Here is a 22,214-nt window from a genome sequence, read left to right on the forward strand (position 1 = left end):
AGAGACCTAAACATGTACTCTTTCACAATACTTCTTATACACGGTGGTCATTCACACATGGTTGAAAAACACCAATACGCTACTTTAACCTATAGTTACTAGTAAAAATTAATGTAAAATAAAGCGAAATTGTAATATTTTGAAACTATTATTCAAGACAAAACTAGGTACAAAATATAGGGAAGTTGCAATATTTTGATACTAAATCTAGCTATCATGTTTTCGAAAGTTGAATCAAAATGTTCGAAAAAATACTGATGGTCTGTTTAATCGTATTGACTGTACCTGACACAAAACAACGTTTTTTTATGGCCAGAGGGGGGCTAGCAGTGGCATTTAAACTACGCACACGTCCGTTTGCTATTTGCACCGACGACCGACGACGGACAGAAAAGAAGAGGAGACAAACACCGTATGGTCCCGCCGTGGCGCCATATAGTGATACAGACATCAAGCTCAGTCGTTAGTGTGATCGATGACAAAAGAAAAGTACGCACACTCACGAGTGTGTGGATAAACGTGGCGTATGCTAATTCATACAATGTGTGGTGCACAGAGTAATGAGAATATTACAATTTACAGGATCCATGGCGGCAATCCAGTTTGGTTTGTATGTGTGGATGGTTGATGCAGGTCGGGCCAAAACTTGCGATGGCCGATGCTGGTTAGTAGGAGGCACATATTCATCCCTGGACCCTGATTGCCTAGTGCTATAGCACTCAGCTGTTGTTAGCATGCAGCAATCACTCATTTCTTCTAAAAAAATGTATAAAATCAATCAGGTCGGTGGCAATAAACAGAGACTGGAGAGCGTCACTGCTCTTAGTTATTTTCTCTTGGGGCCATGAACCGCAGCGCAATCCGATCGAGCCCAAAAGGAGTCTCTCATGTAGCCGGGCACCACCACAGCCCAGCACACTACTACGACCTTGCGTCGCCACAGGCTTTTGCTGAGCACGAGCCACGAGACAACTGGGCCGGCCTGGCTGCCTGCCTATTTGCAAACCATTGCGCCGAGGCCTCTCGCCTAGCACCACCAACTGCTCCGCGCTCCCCGGTAGACTTCGTAACCTTGCTCTGCGTAGCGTCTTCTCAAACTTAAGTTTAATAAAAACTCGAATCGAGCTGACCGAGCTTACAAGCAGATTTAAATTTGGTTTGTTAGGGTGTCAAGTCGAGTTAAGTTTGAGTAACTCGTGAATTAGGTCACGTGGTTTTAAGTTTAGATGATTGAATTTTGAGTTGGACAGTGAGGCTAAAAAAATAAATTTTAGCTATAGATATCGGTTTTACCTCGACACAAAGTAGTTGAAGTTAGCCGAGCTTTTGATGAGCTATGTGAAACTCACGAGCTTGTGGCTTAACTTATTAGAGTTTTAAGCCGAGTTCAAATTCAATCTATAGCAATTCGAGTTCGAGTAGTTTACCAGCCTCAAGTTTTTTTTTTTTTTTTTTTTTGACAGATGTGGACTCACGCTGTCGCACCACCACCGTGCGCTGCCGCTGCAGAGGACACCGGAGGAGTTGCCGTCGTGCGCTCTCTTCTTCTACATGCGAGACACCTGAAGGGCCTCTCAATGCCTGAAGCCCTGAACTGCCTCGGTGCCTTACTGCTCTACCGTACTATTTTGCAGTTCCAAGATCAGCTGGTCCGTCCCATTGTTTTCTGCCATGCCAGTTCAACCAGTCCTCTCACGGAGCCGATCTACAGTAACATATATACAGCACGTTTCAGCTTCATGTATTATTGCGTATGCACACGGCGAGCCTAACAATCTTTCCCTTGCTTCATCGACCCATGGTTAATGCAAATTCAACGTTGTTTTTCTGCTCCAGTCTATGAGGCGAGAGAGGCGTTGAAACTGGCCAGGTCTTGAAAGATTTGCACAAAAGACCATAAGGACGGAGAACACCCCCATCCCAACCAGGACAGGCTTCGCACTAGCCAAGCCCACTTTGGCGTCGTCGTCTTTAGTTCGCTCGGCTTGCACGGCTCCAGCGCTTGGGTCGGACAGTTCGGAGCCGATTGCCCAGGCCATCAGTGGAGGGAGAACACCATACGAGATGGTCATGCAGTAGCCGCCCTGAACATTAGTTAGGAGTTTAGGACACCAGGCCATCAACAAAGAATTATGCCAAGAATACTACAGTGTTTGCTTAATTTTGGCTGAGGAGTTTGAGGGTGACACATGTTGTGATGTACACTTACTGCGATGTCAGTGGCAATGGAGAATGAGTTGGGGACGGTAGATGCAACCACAGCCCCGGTAGCAATGCAGCTGGTGAGCCTGTTGTTCTCCAGAATCGTTTCCACACCAAGATGCCTGGTTCCATCTTCCTCAGGAGATACAACAATTCCTTTGCTGACCTTTTCCTGAACTCACCACACGTTCGGTCAGAACAGTTTTAACGAACAAGGAAGCAGTTTGGTTGGTTTTAGGTGAACCATACATGTCCTTGGGCTGAAGAGACTAGACTGTTCGTCTGCTCGATGAAGAACTGGGAAGCTCCAAGCAGGGTCCCGATGAGCAACGTCCCGACAGCGAGGAGGGAGAAAGTCTCCGCCACCGTGTAGCTCCATCTACAAATTCAGAGTAAGGGGTCGAATGCCTCAATCTCCGACGCTAAACAGCGAGGCACGCGTGTTCGTAGCACAGTAGTGACATTACTCTGTCTTTAGCATGTTCAGAATGTCAAACCCACTAAGATCCGTGGAGAGGACGAGCGCGATGTCGTCCCACACGAGTAAGGACAGCAGCGGCACCAGGCTCCCGACCAGTATCGAGAGCCGAATCCTCGCGAGATCCCCTCCGAGGTACGCGCATATCACTGCGAAATCAGCAACGTTCAGTACCTCTCGAGTCATAACAAACTCTGAACTGCGTGTCGCGTAGAAAGTCGATACGATGTGGTGATTCACTGAATTGGAGTACCTGGTGCGATGCCATGGAGTGAATTGGTGATTCACTGAATTGGAGTACCAGGCGTGAAGATGATCACGGGCAGCGTCGCGGGGACCTGCTCCCAGGTGGTGTTTGCTGGCAAGCTCAGGCCACCGCCAAATGCCACTGCTGAGACCTCAATCGTCAGCAGCAAACCTGCTGTGGTAGACAGATCACGGTCACATGAGCGCTTTTTTAGCGGTCACGAATTCATGAGCATAGAACACAGGTAGCAGAACAGGTCGATCGGATCACGTTATTGATTACAGCATGATTAATAGATATGACCCGAAACGAAGCTGAAATGTGACTTAGATTTATTTATGATAATTAATTGATATTGATATTTATTTGGTTTGATGATTTTCGATTATACATTAGTTTTGATGTGGTTTAAATTGATTTAGGATTTTATTTAAGCATATTGATTATGGACTAACTGTAATTAGAGTTGAAGATATGTGTTTGCTTGTTTCATTGTGTGTAGGTGATGATGTAACTTGACGGTTGAAGACGGGATGATCAGGACCAAGTGGAGTGCTTGGTGACTGACGATTAAGGAGGCCGGACGGAGTCAAGAGTGATCCTAGCTGAACACGTGTAGGTCAAGTAAAGCATAGAAGACGGATGGAGACGATGTGTTGATAAAGTCAAGTGAGAGGGATACCGGTGCAAGTGACAAGCCGACCCGAGGGTTCAGGAGCGGAAGAGACTTGCCAGCGATCAAGATCACAAGACGGAGTACACGCGTCGACATCGAAACGTTTGCTTAAGGTGTAAGCAAGTGGTAAATCACACTTTGAGAAGTGTGCTAGGATTCGCGATTTGATCTAAAAATCGTGGGAGGATTGGATAAGTATGTGGTAACATCGCGAAGCTTACGTCGAGACGAAGCTAAATCGTGAAAACGTCGTAGCCATCTGATGAATTGAGAAGAAAAGAGATCAAAACACTCTCATAGGTAGGTAAGAGTGTACTACAAGAGATAGGTATTTTGTGAAAACACCAGGAAATTTAGGGATAATTTACTAGGCTTATAAATAAAGAGATATGACTATAGAATAAGATGAACCAGCTATTTTAAGTCCATTGTGTCATCCATATGGGAGTTTTGTGCTATAGTTTCAGAGGAGAAAAAGACGAGTGCTTAGTTTATGTATTAGTTGAGAGCTTTGTAAAGAAAAATCTTTGTAATCTATCTAAAATGAGGTTAACCTTTGCTATAATAAAGTTTTTTTTTCATATTATTGTGCTCACCTTCTTCTAGTTTCCCTCTATTGGTTCTTTTGCAAGTTTTTTAATTTTCAGATTTGATTTTCGTTTTGATTTTTGGGCTGAAATTTTTGCACCTTGTGAGGTCAATTTTTTTAATTGTTAGAGACATAAAATTCATATACACACTTATGTAATGGATTATTGAATTCTCTTATCTCTAGACAGTAAACTTGGAGAGTTTCATTACTCGGTGTTCATCATTTTTTGTTTTTTTAAGTTACGATCTTTCGAGTGCTAAGACACATGAAATGATCTTAAATAAAACATATGATTCATATATCATCCATAAAGTCGTGTTGTCTCGATTTTCTGTTGTTAAAATTTCTTTCTATTTTTACTTTTGTTTAAGTTTTAAGTACGTTAGGTGATCTAAATAGTACAATACTATCGATTTCATAAAAAAATTATTAAGACATATTCACCTCTCTAGTAGCATGAACATGGCAAGGTGTATATGCAAGTCTTCTTTTACTTCAGAACAGCATTGCCAGTACATCACTTTGGATTTGGGAGTCCTCTGTTCGGACGATTTTGTATATGAGTCATATGGGCAAACGGCATAGGTGGTATACTATGCAGACGTGTTTACGTGTCTGGAAATGTCGAGACATCAGAATAAACAGCGGGACCTCAAAGCAAGATTCGTTCCCCAATGTGTGTCAATGCAGATCTAGACGATGCATCGATGCATGCATGATCAGCTGTTGTCAGTGTGAAGTTCGTCTCAGCAATGGTAGCTCATCGATGGAATGCACATCTGGACAGGCGTGAGCAAGCAGGACCTATCATGACGAAAGTGAGCAGCTGGTTCACTCGGTCGGTGACGCCCGTGCCGCCGCCGGCGATGAGCAGCGCGAGCTCGGCGGTGAAGGCGCCGCCGGAGACGGGATCGGGCACGTCGGCCAGGCGGGAGAGAGCACCTCGCCGGACTTGGACGTGTAGGCGACCATGGACGTGTAGGACAGGAACAGGTAGGTGGCCGCCACCAGGAACACCCAGCATGTGATCATGCACGCAGCGCTTGGAATGAATCCTTGCCAGATTGCCAAAAATTAACGATCTAGATTCTTCAAAAAACGCTTCGTTCTACATTCCTTTAGCTAACTGTCCGGTTCAATTTCTTCGAGTAGAAGATGATGTAAAGAATAGTACCAAAGGATGAGCATAAGTCTTATCCCATATAATACATATGATATCGAGTAAGATAGCAATTCATACACAATGAAAAGCTACTGATAAAGGTAAAAATAATTGCAGTAAACATCTCACTCTGGTGTAAAAGCTGGATACCAAAATAAGGCATATGAGAGTGAAACCCTACAAGTAATTGCTGCATAGAAGTGAAATAGATAGTATTGCTATCAGATTTATGCAACAATTGGCCCCAAGACTTTGAAGTCTTGCTCCCAAATTGTTCTTCTAATATTATCATAGATTGGGCTATTAATAAGATTTCAACTAGCCAAAGAACTTGGACAACTAAATTAAAAAGGTTCTGAACAATGACTGGTCTGAATTGATGGACATGATTCACTAGCCAAATAGAACTATTTAGCCACCCAGAAATATGAAAACACACAGGGGGTGACAGATCCAGACTATTCAGAACAGAGTTGCTCACTGCACCGACAGAAATGCAAAATATATATGCGCATCAGAATGTATTCAGTATACAACCGTGTCCATTCACATGTGTCCAGCTACGTTCATTTCAGGGAACAACAGAATCATGTCCAAAGGTTTGCAATAGCAGAAACACCAGATCAATATCCAGATCACAAGTTTTCCAGCTATTGTACTCATCTAATAGCCCAATCTAAAACCATTCATCATCACAGAGCATGCTATCAGAGAAGTGGAGGAATACTCACAGCAAAATATTGATTGAAATCAAAATGAAGGGAGGCTAGGCACGGCTTGGAAGCCACTGACCCAGAAAACCTATCGACCATCGTCGCCGGCAGTGAGAGGAGATCGGAGATACAAAGCCCTTCACCGTACAGCCACTGCAGTACGGTCGAGCCTCGGCGCTGCAGCTCCGGCCACCAACCCTTTCTCTCCCAGATACCACACCAGAGATATCACCCGAGTAGCTCGGGTTCTGATCTTCAGAGACAAAAACCAGAGAGAGTTCACCGGGGAAAAGGAAAATTTCAGACTCGTTTTTGCACACAGAGAGGGGAAGGGAAAATATAGCTGCCTTATCTTCAGTGCGAAGGGCCGAAGCATAACTCCTCGGCGAGATACTTGCGGCCGCCCAACAAACCGAGATCCCCGGCGCTCCTGAAGACCAGCCGAGCCACCAGAGAACTCGGCAGGGGATTGCTCTCGCCGTCGCCGGCCTCTCCGCCCTCGCATACATCGCAGCCAGCTAACCCCTTCCCTTTTCCAACCCTAGACGTTGCTTATATCTCACCCACGGTGGGCCTGGGCTAAAACCCCGACCAGGGCTCAAAGTAGGCAGCCCAGGATCGGCCCAAGAGCATAAAACATTAAAACTTTTCACAAATTTCAACAGAAGATAGAGTGCAATAGATCATTTTGCTCTTTGATTATATGCTATTTTTTTGGTTTTTATTTGAATTTTTTAACACAAATATTATTTATTTATTTATTTTCTTAAAATTAATATCACGAGCAATCTCTCCACTAGCCTCTCCACCCTGATCCGTCTCTGTACCTCTATATAGATTATAAGAAAATTTGTAACTTAAACTAATTAAATTTTAGACAAGATCTAACCTACACGGACATAGCTTGCACCCAGCTCGGACTCCCTGAAATCCCTGCGTCGGCCACTGTCTCGCTCCCTTATCCATTCGACCAGGCAAAGCAGCCGGGCAGACAGCGCCGCGAGGTAGGCATACTGGGCAGAGAATTGGCTGAAACGCCTCCCAGCGTGCCAAACACGTCGTAGGAACTGTTTCTTGATGAGATAAGCATTGGATGCTGATGTTCCTTCAGTTCAGGAACTGTTTGCGGAACAGACCCAACTTGGGACAATTAAACATGCAGGTTGACCCTGCCAACCAAAAACGAACGAACCATATACCACCGATTGAATGCTCACAGAGAATTAATTGGTCATCAAATCTGCCCACACTACTCCTATCTTGCAACAGTACTGTACTACCCTCACTGTTACTGTGGCGATTCATTGTTGGGAGTTGGGACAGGGAGATAGCTGGCCCATCGTGAATTACTGATATGTACTGGCAGCACCGTCGACTATTTGAGGAAAACATTGTCCTGATAGCATCTTTCCGCGGGTTCGTTTTAGGTGGAAAGTGCGGGAATTAATTTCAGCTGTTTCTGCATTAGTGCTTCGCCACACCCACCCAGTTAATTTTGGACGTTTTACTTACCGATCATGCCGCTGCTGAAGGCCTGAAGTTGATCGCGAGGGCTGGGCAAGCAAGGAGAACTCGCCGCGGGCGCGGCGCGCCGCGGCACGGCGAGGATGCCGGACCCGATCAGCGCGACGGCGCCAGCCACGCTCCCTCTCTTCGCCGCGACGACGACGACCGTCCGGCCGCGGGCCTCCCTTCACCATCCAGACCCTGGGTCGGCGCGCGCGCGCCACCGCGGCGACGGCCCACGCCCTCTGGCCCGTGGCAGCCGCCTGGTGGATCCGCCCTGACCGTTGGAGTGGCTGCAGCTGAACCTAATTAATCTATTGCGGCTTTGTGGTGCACAGCGCGGGATCAGGCACGGTGCGTCGAGCTCGGATCTGCGTGTCCTGCTAGGACGAAAACGATGAATGCTGTATGCAGGTCCGGACGTGCTCTGTTATTACAATAGCCAACTAACGTTTTTGCTCGAAAAAACAGCCAATTGATATTTTCCAAGCTGTGTTTGACTAAAATACTCGCTCTAGTAAAAAGAAGTGTTATTTTCAATATCGACATAATCTTCAAGCGCACCTTTATCCATTATTTTTACTAAATACATATAATCTAGGTTTGAAAATAATTTGATAAATTAGTCCATAATACAAGAAAAATATTAGTGTTTTTTCAGATTTTTGGAATTTTATTTTAGGCCTTAAAATTATTATGAGTTATAAAAATAGTCTTTTTGAAGAATTTTAGTTTCAATTATACACATAATTTTTAGTGGATCTAATTAAAATGGGTTACACATAGATTACAAAATACGTACAAAAAGTTATAGAATTTTTAATGAAACATAAAACTATTTTTAAAATGAATTCATTTAAAATCGGATTTTATGTAAAATTGGTACACAATATTGTAGTTTTACGTTACTAGTCACATGTAGTTTTGTGTTATAAATAGCATAATATTTATAGTTTTATGTAATTCACTCAAATTTTAACGTGACTCTGTTTCCATATCACATTGGGTTTTGATTTTTAGATCTAGTTTTATATCAGGTACGCAATAACACAATGTTATTTTTTAACACTCAAATACAGCTCTAAATATCTAGTTTTAATTTTTAAATCTAGTTGAGATCTATACCGTTATTACTTGGGTCCACAACAATCAACGGTCTGGATCTTTATCTTTTTCCACCGATTAACGTGGTAACTTCTAAGTTTTGAAAACAAATGTGAAGACTCCTTTTAACACTCAAATATTAAGATAATAGATCAATGCTACAAGATACTCCTATATATAGTGGGGTTTTATCTTTATCGCAAGAAGTTATTATTAGCGAACCCATGTAGACTAAACATGAGCTGTACATCCAACGCTGGCCTTCCGTAGATTGCAATAACTTCAGAGTCTTCTAGTTCGATTCACTTGCTAAACTCATGCATTTCCTACTTTTGATTTGTTGGCACCGTCCACCTCAGGGAAATATTCATTTCCATTTCAGAAGTCCGAGACAAATAAATTCGCATTGTTTTCATATACTTGATGAAAACATTCATAGATATATTTAGGGACGAGGGCTCCAGCCCCATACTACTTCATAGGCAATGAAAGTCCTCTGAGCCCTGGACAATTTTTTGTCACGTATGAGAGAGAGGAAGAAGAAAAGGGGAGATAAAGGTGGATGCGTCCTCTTACCTGACTCTCTATATCTGTAACTAGATATATTGGCGGTTAAGTTTAACTACACATATTCAAATAACGTCTTTTTTTTAAAAGTGAGATCAATTCTACATTTTTTGTTTAGATCTCTAATGTTAGCACATGATTAGTTAGTTTTTATTAGAAATATGCGTAGTATTAACAAAATAGATAACATATGGAACCTATATTGTAAAAATAGATAATATGTTGCTATATTTGCAAATATAGTATGTGTATTAAGCACATCATTCACCGAAAATGTGTTTCGGTACACCTTGCATCGAAAAAGGGGACCCCGGATGTTTTCGGCACCTCATGTGCTGAGTACCGTGTACAATGCTATATTTGACATATGAGGTGTCGAAAACACCCAGACCTGCATGCTGCATTGTCTTGTCGCGTGTCCTATCGCGTGCAGTGTTCGGTGTCGTGTGCTCCTATTACTTTCGACATTCTGTTCAGCTTGCTATTGCTTTCCCTGCTATAAAATGAGAGATGACTTCAGTTGGGGAGCAGCAGTGCGAGGAGAGAAGGAGGAGCAGTGCGAGGAGAGGAGCATTAGCACAAGGCGAGGAACAATAGTGTAAGGAGAGGAGAAGCAGCAGCACGAGGAGAGTATGAGCAGCAAGAGAGGAATGTAGGACTTCAAGTGCGCTCACTTCAGTTATAGTAATTACTTAAACTACATATTTAATTAATACTTAGATTAATAGTAATAATTAGATTGTTTAATCCGTTCGATTACATTTGTTTAATTATATTAAGTTGATAAATTAGAGTACTTAGATTATTTGCTTAGTTTGGTTATATAAATTTGATTAGTTTAATTAGATTATTCTCTTAGTATAATTATATGAATATCATTAACCAGTATAATTAGAGTATTTATTTAATTTAATCAAAGTTACTAAGTTACATGATTAATTAAATTAATTAGTTTAATTTAACTAATTTGATTAAATAGCTTAATCACTTAGGTTAAGTAGAATAATATGATTAATCTTGTTATTTAAATAGGGTACTGTGAATTTATTTAATGGTCATCAAATATTATAACACGTAACTTGAAATATTAATTATGATTTTTAGTAGATGTTTATTATTTATTAATTATTCCTGGATTCCTGCTATTTAATGTTTAGTAATAGTTATTCAGTAAATATGTATCATTACTTTTAATATTTATTAAATATTTAATCACAATATTTGTATATTAATATTAGTTAATTTTTATTAAATATTTTTAATTCATTTTAAATATTAATTATTTCATTTGAATTCAATATGGTATTAGATGCGTCCACACTTCTATATGAGGATCCATCATCATGTTACATGCAAGGCTAAATTAGCGGGTCTGGATACACATTCTGTGTACGATGATGATGATGAGTAAGAGCACGTGGCAGGGGCAGCGCAGGCCGCTGGGATGAGGGCCACACACCCTTCAGATGTTTACACTCTTAGGGATTACATGTGTCATCGTTGTTGAGTAGCCAGTGCAGTTGTTCGATGCACTTGTACTTATTCATGACACATGTATTATTCACTTTATTATCGTAGTCATATTTATTTATGTCTTATTCATTTTATTGCTAATATAATTACTTTTAATTTATTTAATATTTATCAAATAATTATAGCACATAAATTTATTTATCAGTTATTTATTAACCATTGTTACATATTAATTATGATATTTAATACTTGTTTAATATTTCTTAAATGATCAGGGATCCGTACTTTGATATCGAGCCAGAACGTTGCAGTTAAGGATCAATAAATCTATGATGAGATCTTTTAGTACAAGCTTTCTATGGACGCCTACAACGATCGATACCACATTTAATACCTGCTTGCAGGTTGTGCGTAAAGGGAAGGATGATCCCTCTAAGGAGAATAACCTAATCCAAGTTGTGTCCAAATTACATGCAAGATTCTTCTGTTATATATTAATTGCTCTACTCCAATATGTAACCACCAACGAACTTAGGGTTCTCTGCTCGTTATTTTCTATTTGGTCACCCTACTTACCTTTTTACATTGATTTGAATGCTCATCTTTTATATTAAGCATTCCCGGAAGATGTAGAGTTAATCAACAAATACATCACAAACTTCTTGATGATGTAAATACTATTTGGCAGGGATGTGATGCCTGGTTCACGTAGAAAACAACGAAGATTAGCAAACCTAAAGGGTACATAAACACTCTCTACTATTCAACTAGAAAATGACGAGGACAATGAGGATAATGATTTTATGCCACCAATGCCTCGACATTCTAGTAGCAATATATGAGAATGTTCAATGAACAGTGCAAGAGGATGTTCACGCACCATATCAAGATGGCGTATAACCAACAAGAAAATAGGACGTGCACCTACCATGATAGCTCGAGATGACAACGATTTCATGCCATAACGATCCCTTCATCTAAGGTCTCCATCTTCGGAGGACACTAATGACCCTGAAGATGATGGCGGATTTGCTTATACCCATTCTTACTTTCTATCACCATCTCGGAGGTGACAACCATCTTACCCTAATAGTATTGACTGAAACAACTCGTATTCTTCCGCTAATTTATGTCGTCACTTTCCACCACCATCTTGAGATGATCTAGGTATTCAATAGCTATACACTGTACACATGATGGTATTATTTGTGACTTAAGCAATCTCTTGCTATTTTTCTCCTTTAACATCAACTTTAGATAAAGACACAATCACAACGCGATGCAATTAGATCATGAGACAAGGAGCATGTCGTTTTCACGTGTTTGACACACGATGTGCCGAATACAGGATATCTAGACGTGTTTGACACACAATCACACTATGTGCCAAGTACATGGCATCTAGACGTGTTTGACACATGATGTGCCGAATACGCTTAAGGTTCCACATATTCGATACACCATATACCGAATACTATTTATCTTATATGCTTTTAGTATATCATGTGTCGAAAACTTGATTTCAACACAACATATACCAAATAACTTTGTTATATTTGTAAATACAATATTTTATATTATCTATTTTTTCAAAACGATTCAATATATTATCTATTTTTAGATTTTTATCTAAAACTATAGCATACTCGGATACTCCACCATGTTCATGCCCTCTACTTGCGTGCCTTAAAAAACCATACCGACCGATGTGAGAACCAGTGGTTGTTGCACGCAATTTGGGTGACGTACCCTTCTCTTCGAAACAGCAAATTAACAAGTGCGCCTGCCCTTTGTCTTCCCCGCACTAAGGTCATCTCCAACAGCTACCTTAAATTTTTATCCTAAAAATACTATTACAGCATCCCCTATCACTATTACAGTATTCCTTATTTTTTTCATCTCCAACAGCTACCTTATTTCTTACCTTCTACTACTCTTTTCCTCCCTCCAGACCCACTATCACCCTCTATCTACAGTACTGCTACATTTTACTTCTCCGGATCCACTGTCGGTCCCTATAAACAGTACCACTACAGTGTTACGGTTGCTACAGCAACTCCGCAATTTGCACCTCCGATACTTTCCAGAGCTACAGTACCAGATACTGTAGCACTGGATTCTGCGAATTTGCAAATTTAAAGCCACTGCTGGAGTTAGCCTTAGAGAGAAACGCAGCTGCGCAGCGCTTCATGGCGTGAATGAATGCGGCAGGTGCGGCTGCCAAACTGCATGGCCACCCACGCCCAGCCAAGCTTGGATGGATCTCCGACTCCAAGCTCCTAATCCACCTAGCTCCACTCCACTCCACTCCTCATCCACGCTCCGGCACCGGCAGGCGTCCAACTGATACCGCTCACGCATTCATTGCGCATTAACTCCCCGCTCGCCAGTCGCCACCCCACCTACTCACTCAGTCACTCCTCCCTCCTCTTAAAACCAGCCGCGTCTCGGTGCCTCTCACTGCCCACGCGCACGCCACCGCTGCCTCCTTAGCTCCGCCGCCGCGCCACTGTTCCACGCACGAAAGATCGAACCGCACCGCCGAACGATCTTGGTTTGGTTGCATTGCAGATCAGCGGAGATGGAGCTGCAGCTGGCGGCCGTGCTCGCCTCACTCGCCCTCGGCGGTGCGCTGCTGGTGTTATTCTTCGGCAAGTGGTGGCAGCCGCTGGCCGACGCCGACAGGAACGTCAAGGAGCTGGCCGACGCGGTGGAGGCCCTGCTGCGGCTGCGGGCAGAGCTGCTGAGGAACGACCCGGCGCCGGCGTCGGATCCCGTGCGCGCGTGGCTGCGGCGGGTGCAGGAGGCGCAGGACGAGTTGGCGTCCATCAAGGCGCGGCACGACGGCGGGCAGCTGTACGTGGTCCGCCTCCTGCAGTACTTTTTCCTTTCCACGGGCCCCGTCGGGGGGCTGGCCGAGCAGCAGCTCAAGGCGGTGCTGGCGCTCCGGGAGCAGGGCGCGGCGCTCCTCGAGGCCGCGCTGGCCACGCCGCAGGCGCCGCCGCCCCTGCTCTGCCAGCCGGAGGACCTGGACCTCCCCTCGGAGTCGACGGGACCCGCGAGGGCCCACCTCAACGAGGCGCTCCGTTTCCTCGGCGACTGCGACGCCGCGCTCGGCGTCTGGGGCGCCGGCGGCGTGGGCAAGACCACGGTGCTGAAGCTTGTGCGCGAGGTGTGCGGCCGCGTCGCGCGCTTCGACCACGTCCTGCTCGTGGCGGTCTCCAGGGGTTGCACAGTGGCCAAGCTCCAGAGGGAGGTCGTGGCCGTGCTCGGGCTGCGGGACGCGCCGACGGAGCAGGCGCAGGCCGCCGGGATCCTGAGCTTCCTGAGGGGCAAGAGCTTCCTCCTCCTGCTGGACGGCGTGTGGGAGCGCCTGGACCTGGAGAGGGTCGGCATCCCGCAGCCCCTCGGCATGGTGGCCGGCAAGGTGAGGAAGGTCATAGTGGCGTCGAGGAGCGAGGCAGTGTGCGCCGACATGGGCTGCAGCAAGAAGATCAGGATGGAGTGCTTCAACGAGGAGGATGCGTGGATCCTATTTCAAACCAATGTTGTCGGGGACACCATCCATCGCCACTCTCAAATTCTCACACTAGCGAGACAGGTAATCAGTTGATCTATCTAATTTAAGCTCAGAAAACCTCTGATCTGTTCAAATCATACGTTGCACTTTCAGGGTTTTGCAACTCATTGCTCATCGCCCTAAAATATTTTTGGAAAAACATATTTCAACAAATTCCGATCTGATCGGCAATGACGTTTGTGAGATGTGTATAGTGACAGGCCTAGTATTTTAATAATATGGTACATAGTAAAAAAAGCTATCGAGAGCTAATTAGGTTTTGAGATGTCAGGTGCGATAGTGACTATTGAGAAGAGTACGAATGATCTATTGAGTTAAAATATAGTATATGTAATACTGAAATTTTAATAACTACTAATGTCTATATATCTGTTGAGTTACAACTATTACATATGATATGTGATCAATTTTTTTGCAAAAAATTAGGTATATATATGTGCACCTCCTAATGTAGGCCTGTCATGGGATGTGTATACAGTCAATAAGGACAAAGCTACGTACCTTTTTTTAAGGAAAAGTTCCTACAAAATATCTTTGAGATAGTATTTCAATTCAAATGATCTCTGTAGGATATTTTCCCCTTTGGATTGAAATGCTCCAAAATTCCTTATTTTTCTGCATTCCGTTTATTAGTTGGCATAAATGTCTAGATCGACAATCACAGATTTTCAATTTCATATGTTTGATTTATTCAGCCTCTCTGCACTAACTTGCTCTGCCATCAAACAGGTGGCTACAGAATGCAAAGGATTGCCTTTGGCCCTCGTCACCATCGGCCGCGCCATGTCAAATAAGCGCACACCAGAGGAGTGGGCTGAGGCACTCGACACGCTCAAGGCGTCGCAGCTCTCGACTACGCCCGGCTCAGACAAGAGCACGCACACTCTAGTGAAGTTCTGCTACGACAATGTGGAGAGCGACGTGGTGAGGGAATGCTTCCTGACCAGCGTGCTCTGGCCCGAGGACCACAACATCTCAAAGGACGAGCTCGTGCAGTGCTGGATCGGGCTCGGCCTGCTCCCCGAGCTCGCCGACATCGACGAGGCGCACCGGTTCGGGCACTCGGTGATCGCAATCCTAGAGGACGCGCGCCTGCTGGAGAAGGGGGACAACCACCGGTACAACATGTTCCCGTCCGACACGCACGTCAAGGTCCACGACGTCGTCCGCGACGCGGCGCTCCGGTTCGCGCCCGGCAAGTGGCTGGTCCGCGCGGGCGCCGGGCTCAGGGAGCCCCCGCGCGAGGAGGCTCTGTGGCGCGACGCGCGGCGCGTGTCCCTGATGCACAACAGCATCGAGGACGCGCCGGCGAAGGCGGGCGGCGCCCTCTCGAACGCGCAGCCGTCGTCGCTGATGCTCCAGTACAACCGCGCCCTGCCGAGGAGGATGCTTCAAGCGATCCAACATTTCACCAAGCTCACGTACCTGGACCTCGAGGACACCGGGATTTCGGACGCCTTCCCCATGGAGATCTGCTGCTTGGTCAACTTGGAGTACCTCAACCTATCTAAGAACCGGATCCTGTCTCTGCCGATGGAGCTGAGCAACCTGAGCCAGCTCAAGTACTTCTACCTGCGCGACAACTACTACATCCAGATCACCATACCTCCGGGGCTCATCTCGCGGCTCGGGAAGCTGCGGGTCCTGGAGGTGTTCACCGCGAGCATCGTCTCCGTCGCGGACGACTATGTAGCGCCGGTCATCGACGACCTCGAGAGCACCGGCGCGCGCATGGCGTCGCTCGGCATCTGGCTAGACAACACCCGTGACGTGGAGAGGCTCTCGAGGCTGGCGCCGGGCGTGCGCGCCCGGTCGCTCCACCTGCGCAAGCTGGACGGCGCGCGCGCCCTGCCGCTGCTGTCCGCGCAGCACGCGCCGGAGCTCGGCGGCGTGCAAGAGAGCCTGAGGGAGCTTGTGGTCTACGCGTCCGACATCGAGGAGCTCGTGGCCGACGCGCACGCGCCGAGGCTGGAGGTCGTCAAGTTCGGATTCCTGACGAAGCTGCGCGTCATGGCGTGGTCCCACAGCGCGTCGTCCAACCTCCGTGAGGTCGCCCTCGGCGCGTGCCACTCGCTGACGCACCTGACGTGGGTACAGCACCTGCCGTGCCTCGAGACGCTCAACCTCAGCGGGTGCAACGGGCTGACGAGGCTTCTGGGCGGCGCCGGGGACGGTGGCAGTGCCGCGGAGGAGGTTGTCGCGTTCCCGCGGTTGAGGCTGCTGGCGCTGCTGGGGCTGCCCAAGCTGGAAGCCGTCCGCGTCGAGGGGGAGTGCGCGTTCCCGGAGCTGCGGCGCCTGCAGATGAGGGGGTGCCCGCGGCTGAAGAGCATACCGATGCGGCCGGCGCGCGGGCAGTGCCAGGTCCGGATCGAGTGCGACAAGCACTGGTGGGACGCGCTGAAGTGGGCGGGCGAGGACGTCAAGTCCTGCTTCGTCCCCGTGCTCTAAGGCCTTCGCAGCGCTCCGAGACCAGCTCCCAGCTAGACCAGCTCCTAAAAAAGATCAGTCGGTACTTCGCCAAATGACAGTACGATAGTATGCAGTTTTTAGTTATTGGAATGATTTACTAAAATGAAGATGTTAGAAGTTGAGAAAAGATAATTTCTCTGATTTATTTCCTTCGTAAAATTTGTCATAGAAAATCATTTTCAATTACATAATTATTTTTATAGAAAAATTAAATTATAAGAGCTCTATTAAACATTTTCAATTACATAATCATTTTTTATAGAAAATTTAAACTATAAGAGCTCTATTAAACACGTCCTAAATTCACAGTAGCACTTGAAGCTGCAATTTTGGCGCCAGTTGATTTGTTTGACGATTGAGTCCATGCTGTTTGGCAAGGAAACAGATGATGAGGGGAGATTCAGGGAGTATATTTGAGACAGTATTAAGGGTTATTTTTTGTATTTTTTTCGTTTTTATTTGAACACTTCGATTATTGGTCCAGTTCACTGCATTTTGGCAGTTGGTTCATGTTTGATGTATAATTCAACCAGGATATACTGTATTTTTGCTCAAAGTTGATGGTAAGGCCTAAGGCCCATTTGTGTCGGGAAATGTTTCTGATTTTGAGCTGGAAATGAATTGGTTTATTTCAAATCCATACAAAATGCATGTAAAATACCCACACTTGGTTTAAAACCATTGGAAGCCTGGAAGGCTGATGCACGACGCAGAATTTTGGGCCCCGTTTGGTTTTGAAGCCTGAACAAAGTATGGATACCTACTATTAGTACCGAGTGAAAATCCAAAAGTAGATAACATACATGATCTTATTTAATAAGATCAAAATAGGTAATATATCGTCATATTAGCATGAGTATTTGATATCTTATTTATCGAAAACCGATTTTTGGTACATTGTACATCGAAAACTATGTTGCCCTCACCATTTCGACGCATAAGGTGACGAATATGGCAATATAGACTATATTTGGCACCTTATATACCAAAAATCAAGTGTATTTGGCATATGAGGTGTCCAATATGATCTATAGTGCCATATTTGGTACCTCGTGTGTCGAATATGATTGGAATTGGTTGCATTGCATCACCTCGTTATTGTGTCACGTCACGTCGGTGGGTTACTTTGATGATGTCGGTGCTTTCGATGTTGCCGGTTTTGGTGGTGCTGGATTTTTATGCTATGCTGCCTGCTATAAAGTGAGGAGTGAGGAGGAGGAGCAGAGACGAGCAGCGAAGCTCAAGAGAGGAGTAGCAGCGCAACGCAAGGTGAGGAGCAATAGCGCAAGAAGAGGAGGAGCAACAACGTGAGGAGAGGAGGAGCAAAAGTACGATATCAGTTATAATAAATACTTAGATTGCGTAGATAATTAGTACTTAGATTAGTAATATTAATTAGAGTAAGTATATTATTTAATCCATTCAATTACATTTGATAAATTATATCAAGATGATAAATTAGATTACGTAAATTATGTATGTAATTAATACCTAGATTAGTAATAGTAATTAGAGTAAGTAGATTGTTTAATCTGTTCAATTACATTTAATAAATCATATTAAATTGATAAATTATAGTACTTGGATTATATATGTAATTAATACTTAGAGTAAGTAATTGTGTATCGTATATACATATAAGTAGTTATTTTATTACATATACATTTGTTTAGCAGATACGCTAATACTATCTATATTTATTATGGAGAATGTCCCGTTGTTTTGCATTTGAGTCTCATATCAATTCAGATTGTCAGCACATTGTCGAGGGTGAATCTCTGACAGTGATTCCAGGGTATGCTAGACAGTGGGTGCATAAACAGTATTTCAGTAAATGGGTGTGTGTGTTCGATGGACTAAGGGACACAAGGAGTTATACAGGTTCGAATCTCACAGAGGATAATAGACATACAACCTATGTATGTTATGAAGGATCTCGGTGGATTACAGATTATGCTTTTGTTCTAGTCTCTTGCCATCCTATTTGGAACGAGGCCCTCATCTCTTTATATAGCAGGAAGGTGGAGTATTTACATGTGAGTCTGAACAGAGAAACCTCTACTCATCATAATATCTAATCTAGACCATCATTATGAAGGACCAGATGTGCCCACTTGCTCTGAGGGCACCATGCGTCTAATGCCACGGGACGAGATAAGGTCCTTTTGTGCTGACTTCATCCACTTGCTTGGTCGGGCTGCTGATGACGTCCCGTCCGTTGTGTGTCACCGTGCCAGTCCTGTAAAGTTATATCCCACAACATTTAATGCTACGGGACAGGACAGGGCCCTTTGGTGCCGACCCCGTCCACTTGCCTGGTCGGGCTACTAACAACGTCACATCCATCGTGCGTTGTCATGCTGGCCTGCAAAGTTCTATCCAACAGCATTTAATGCTATAGGATGGGACAGGGCTCTTCGACGCTGACCTCGTCCACTTGCCTGGTTGGGCTACTAACAACGTCTCATCCGCCGTGCTACTGTATTTAATGCTACGGGATGGGACAATGCCCAACTGCGCCGTCTATGACTTCGTCATCTGGTGCTGGTGCCTGGGGAAAGAGAAAACACTTGAGTGTATATTAGCGACTGTACTCTGGATAGGCTGCGTCAAATCTGACCCTGCGACCAGTGGGGCTAGTCGTGAGTGTAAGTGGTGGTATATGGAGACTGGTCGGGCAGGCGTTTAGACCGGTCGCTGTGGTCGCACAATTGACCATATCTTGGGGAGTATGCGGTTCTAGTTGTTAGGCCCCCTGTGAGACCCGTTTAGTCAGGGTACCCCTTTACTTAATACACTAACACACATAGAGAGTATGGTTGAGCTCTCTATTGATATAGATGGCTTGAAATCACATGTTATGAGTATTTTACGTATGAATCGGCAGTCTTATAATATTGTCTTAGAGGGTGTGCGGCTATGACTTGTTCCAAACAGCTCGGTCATTGTCTATACGTTGTTCGAGATGAGAAGAAACAACATGTGGGCTTTGTACTAACGTAAGATATTAGAAGAGAACTTTGAAATGGAGCTATACGTAAACATAGTGTCACGACTGGTGCAAAATGATGCAGTGACTAGTGTGGAACGATCAGACCATCATGTGATGCATGAAGAGGAGGGATGACATGTCACGGAGGGCAGTTCCGATAGAGAGAGAGGTAGAGTGGACCCTTCTGATGTAGATGCAGGATGCATGGATGATGAAGCCGGTTGTAACAGGGATGAAGAAGTTGCTAACAACAATGACTTGGTGCTGATGATTCAGTACTTTCGTAGTGCTGGCCTGCTGAATTATGTCGTCATTAAGTATAACATCCTATCTAACTAGGGATATTAGAATAGCGACATCCAGGTCGGACAACAATTTCGTAACAAGGAAGAGATCATTCACTTTATTAGCAACTATGATGTAATCAAAAGAATGGACCATAAGTGCACACAGTCTAACCCTTTGGAGTATGAGGTCAAGTATATCAAGCACACGAATTGTTCTTACTTCGTACGAGCAGATAAGCTAAAATATGAGAACTATTTTGTGCTCAGTTGACACACCACATATACATGCAGCAAAGATACTATTAGAAATGTGAGCCACGCCGTTGATACGAGGTTCATAGCCTAACTATTCATCACCCTTGTTGGCACGAATATGTGTTTGTCGCCAAAATCCATTATGTAGGAGGTGCAGACTAAGACGAGTATGCTGATCAATTACCACACCATGTGACGAGCGAAGAAGAAGGCATTGAATATGCTGTTTGGAAGCTTCGAAGAGTCTTACAACTATGCTACGGGGTTGCTGCAGAAGATTGCAACGACGAATCTAGAAACTCAGTGGGCCATGGTGGATGAGCTGATCAGGCTAGAGGATAGGTCATATAGCACCACTGTCTGATACCTCGTTAGGTTTTTTGTTCCTTTGGACAATGCATCGAAGTTTTTAGATATTGCAAGCCGGTTGTATATATGAATGCCACATTTCTTAGCTGCAAGTACCATGGTAACCTTATGAGAGATCAAATTAAAATGTGCATTGGTTTACTTGTGATGAGTGATTGATATTTGTATTTATTTGGTTTGATGATCTTTGATGTGATAGTTGATGGATGCAACTTAGCGGTTGATGGAGGGATGATCGGGGCCAAGCAGAATGCTTAGTGTCGGACGATTAAGGAGGCCGAGCGGAGTAAAGGGTGATCCTAGCTAAACACGTTGAGATCAAGCAAAGCATGGAAGGCGGATGAAGACAGCGTATTGACAAAATTAAGTAAAGGGATGAGGTCACACACCCATCAGACGCTTACACTATTGGGGATTGCGTGCAGCGTCATCGTCATCGAATAGGTAGTGCACTTGTACTTGTTTATAATACATGTATTATTCACTTTATTATCGTAGTTATCTCTATTATATCTTACTCAATGTATTGTTAATGCAATTATTTTTAAGTTATTTAATGTTTATCAAATAATTATGGCACATAACTTTATTTATTAAGCATTGTTACATATTAATTATGATATTTATTAATTGCTTAATGTTTCTTAAATAATGAGAGATTCGTGCTTTGGTGCAGAAACAGAACGTTGCAGTCAAGGAGTAATAAATCTATAGTTGAATATTCTAGTACAAGCTTTCTATGGACACATACAACGATCGATATAATATTAAATGCCTCATTGCAGGTTGTGTGTGAGGATAGAATGATGATCCATTCAAGGAGAACAATCTAGTCCAAGCCGTGTCCAAATTGCATGCAAGATCTTTCTGTTCTGTGTTAACCGCTGATGACCTTAGGACCCTCTTGCACTAGCGACGTCAAATGTATCTCAGGGTGTGCGAACTAGCCGACCATTCTTCTATGCTAGGTTTACCTATGAGGTAAATAATGATGACGATGTTGCCCCACTAGTATGCATTCAACATCTAGGTTCGTCATTTTCTATTTGGTCACTCTATTTATCTTATTTTCATTAATTCGAATGCTACTCATTTGCTTTAGGCATTTCTAGAAGATGCAGAATTGATCAATAAAGAAATCCCAAACTTTTTGATGATGTATATGCTCTTTGGCGGGGTGTGATGTCTGATTCCTATAGAAGACGATGAGGCCAATGAGGATTATAATTTCATACCACCAATACCTCGGCGTTCCAGCAGCAATACAAGAGAATGTTCAATGAACATTGGAAGAGGACGTTCACGCACCACATCTACATGACGTACGACCAATAAGGAAATATGATGTGCTCCTACCGTGATAGTTTAAGATGACGATGAGGACAACGATTTCATACCACAACGACCCCTCTCTTCGAGGTCTCTATCTTCGGAGGACGCTGATGACCCTGAAGATGATGGTAGATTTGCTTCTACACATCCTCACAACTTCCAATCACCATCTCAGAGACAACAACCATCTTACCCTGATAGCATGGACTG

At 44.3% G+C, this 22,214-nt stretch overlaps 1 protein-coding gene and 1 pseudogene across 1 annotated transcript; one reads left to right on the forward strand and one right to left on the reverse strand.

The window, feature by feature from the left end:
- Positions 1–1,837: 1,837 nt before the first annotated feature.
- On the reverse strand, positions 1,838–11,800 carry LOC133914798 (uncharacterized; annotated as a pseudogene).
- Positions 11,801–13,094: 1,294 nt separating this feature from the next.
- Positions 13,095–17,369, forward strand: LOC133916500 (disease resistance protein RPS2-like). Its single transcript, XM_062360186.1, has 2 exons — positions 13,095–14,321; positions 15,030–17,369. Exons 1-2 carry the CDS (start codon positions 13,302–13,304, stop codon positions 16,746–16,748), a joined length of 2,739 nt encoding a protein of 912 aa, XP_062216170.1. The 5' UTR covers positions 13,095–13,301; the 3' UTR covers positions 16,749–17,369.
- Positions 17,370–22,214: the final 4,845 nt, after the last annotated feature.

This window comes from Phragmites australis, chromosome 4, assembly GCF_958298935.1.
Source record: "Phragmites australis chromosome 4, lpPhrAust1.1, whole genome shotgun sequence".
NCBI lineage: Eukaryota > Viridiplantae > Streptophyta > Magnoliopsida > Poales > Poaceae > Phragmites > Phragmites australis.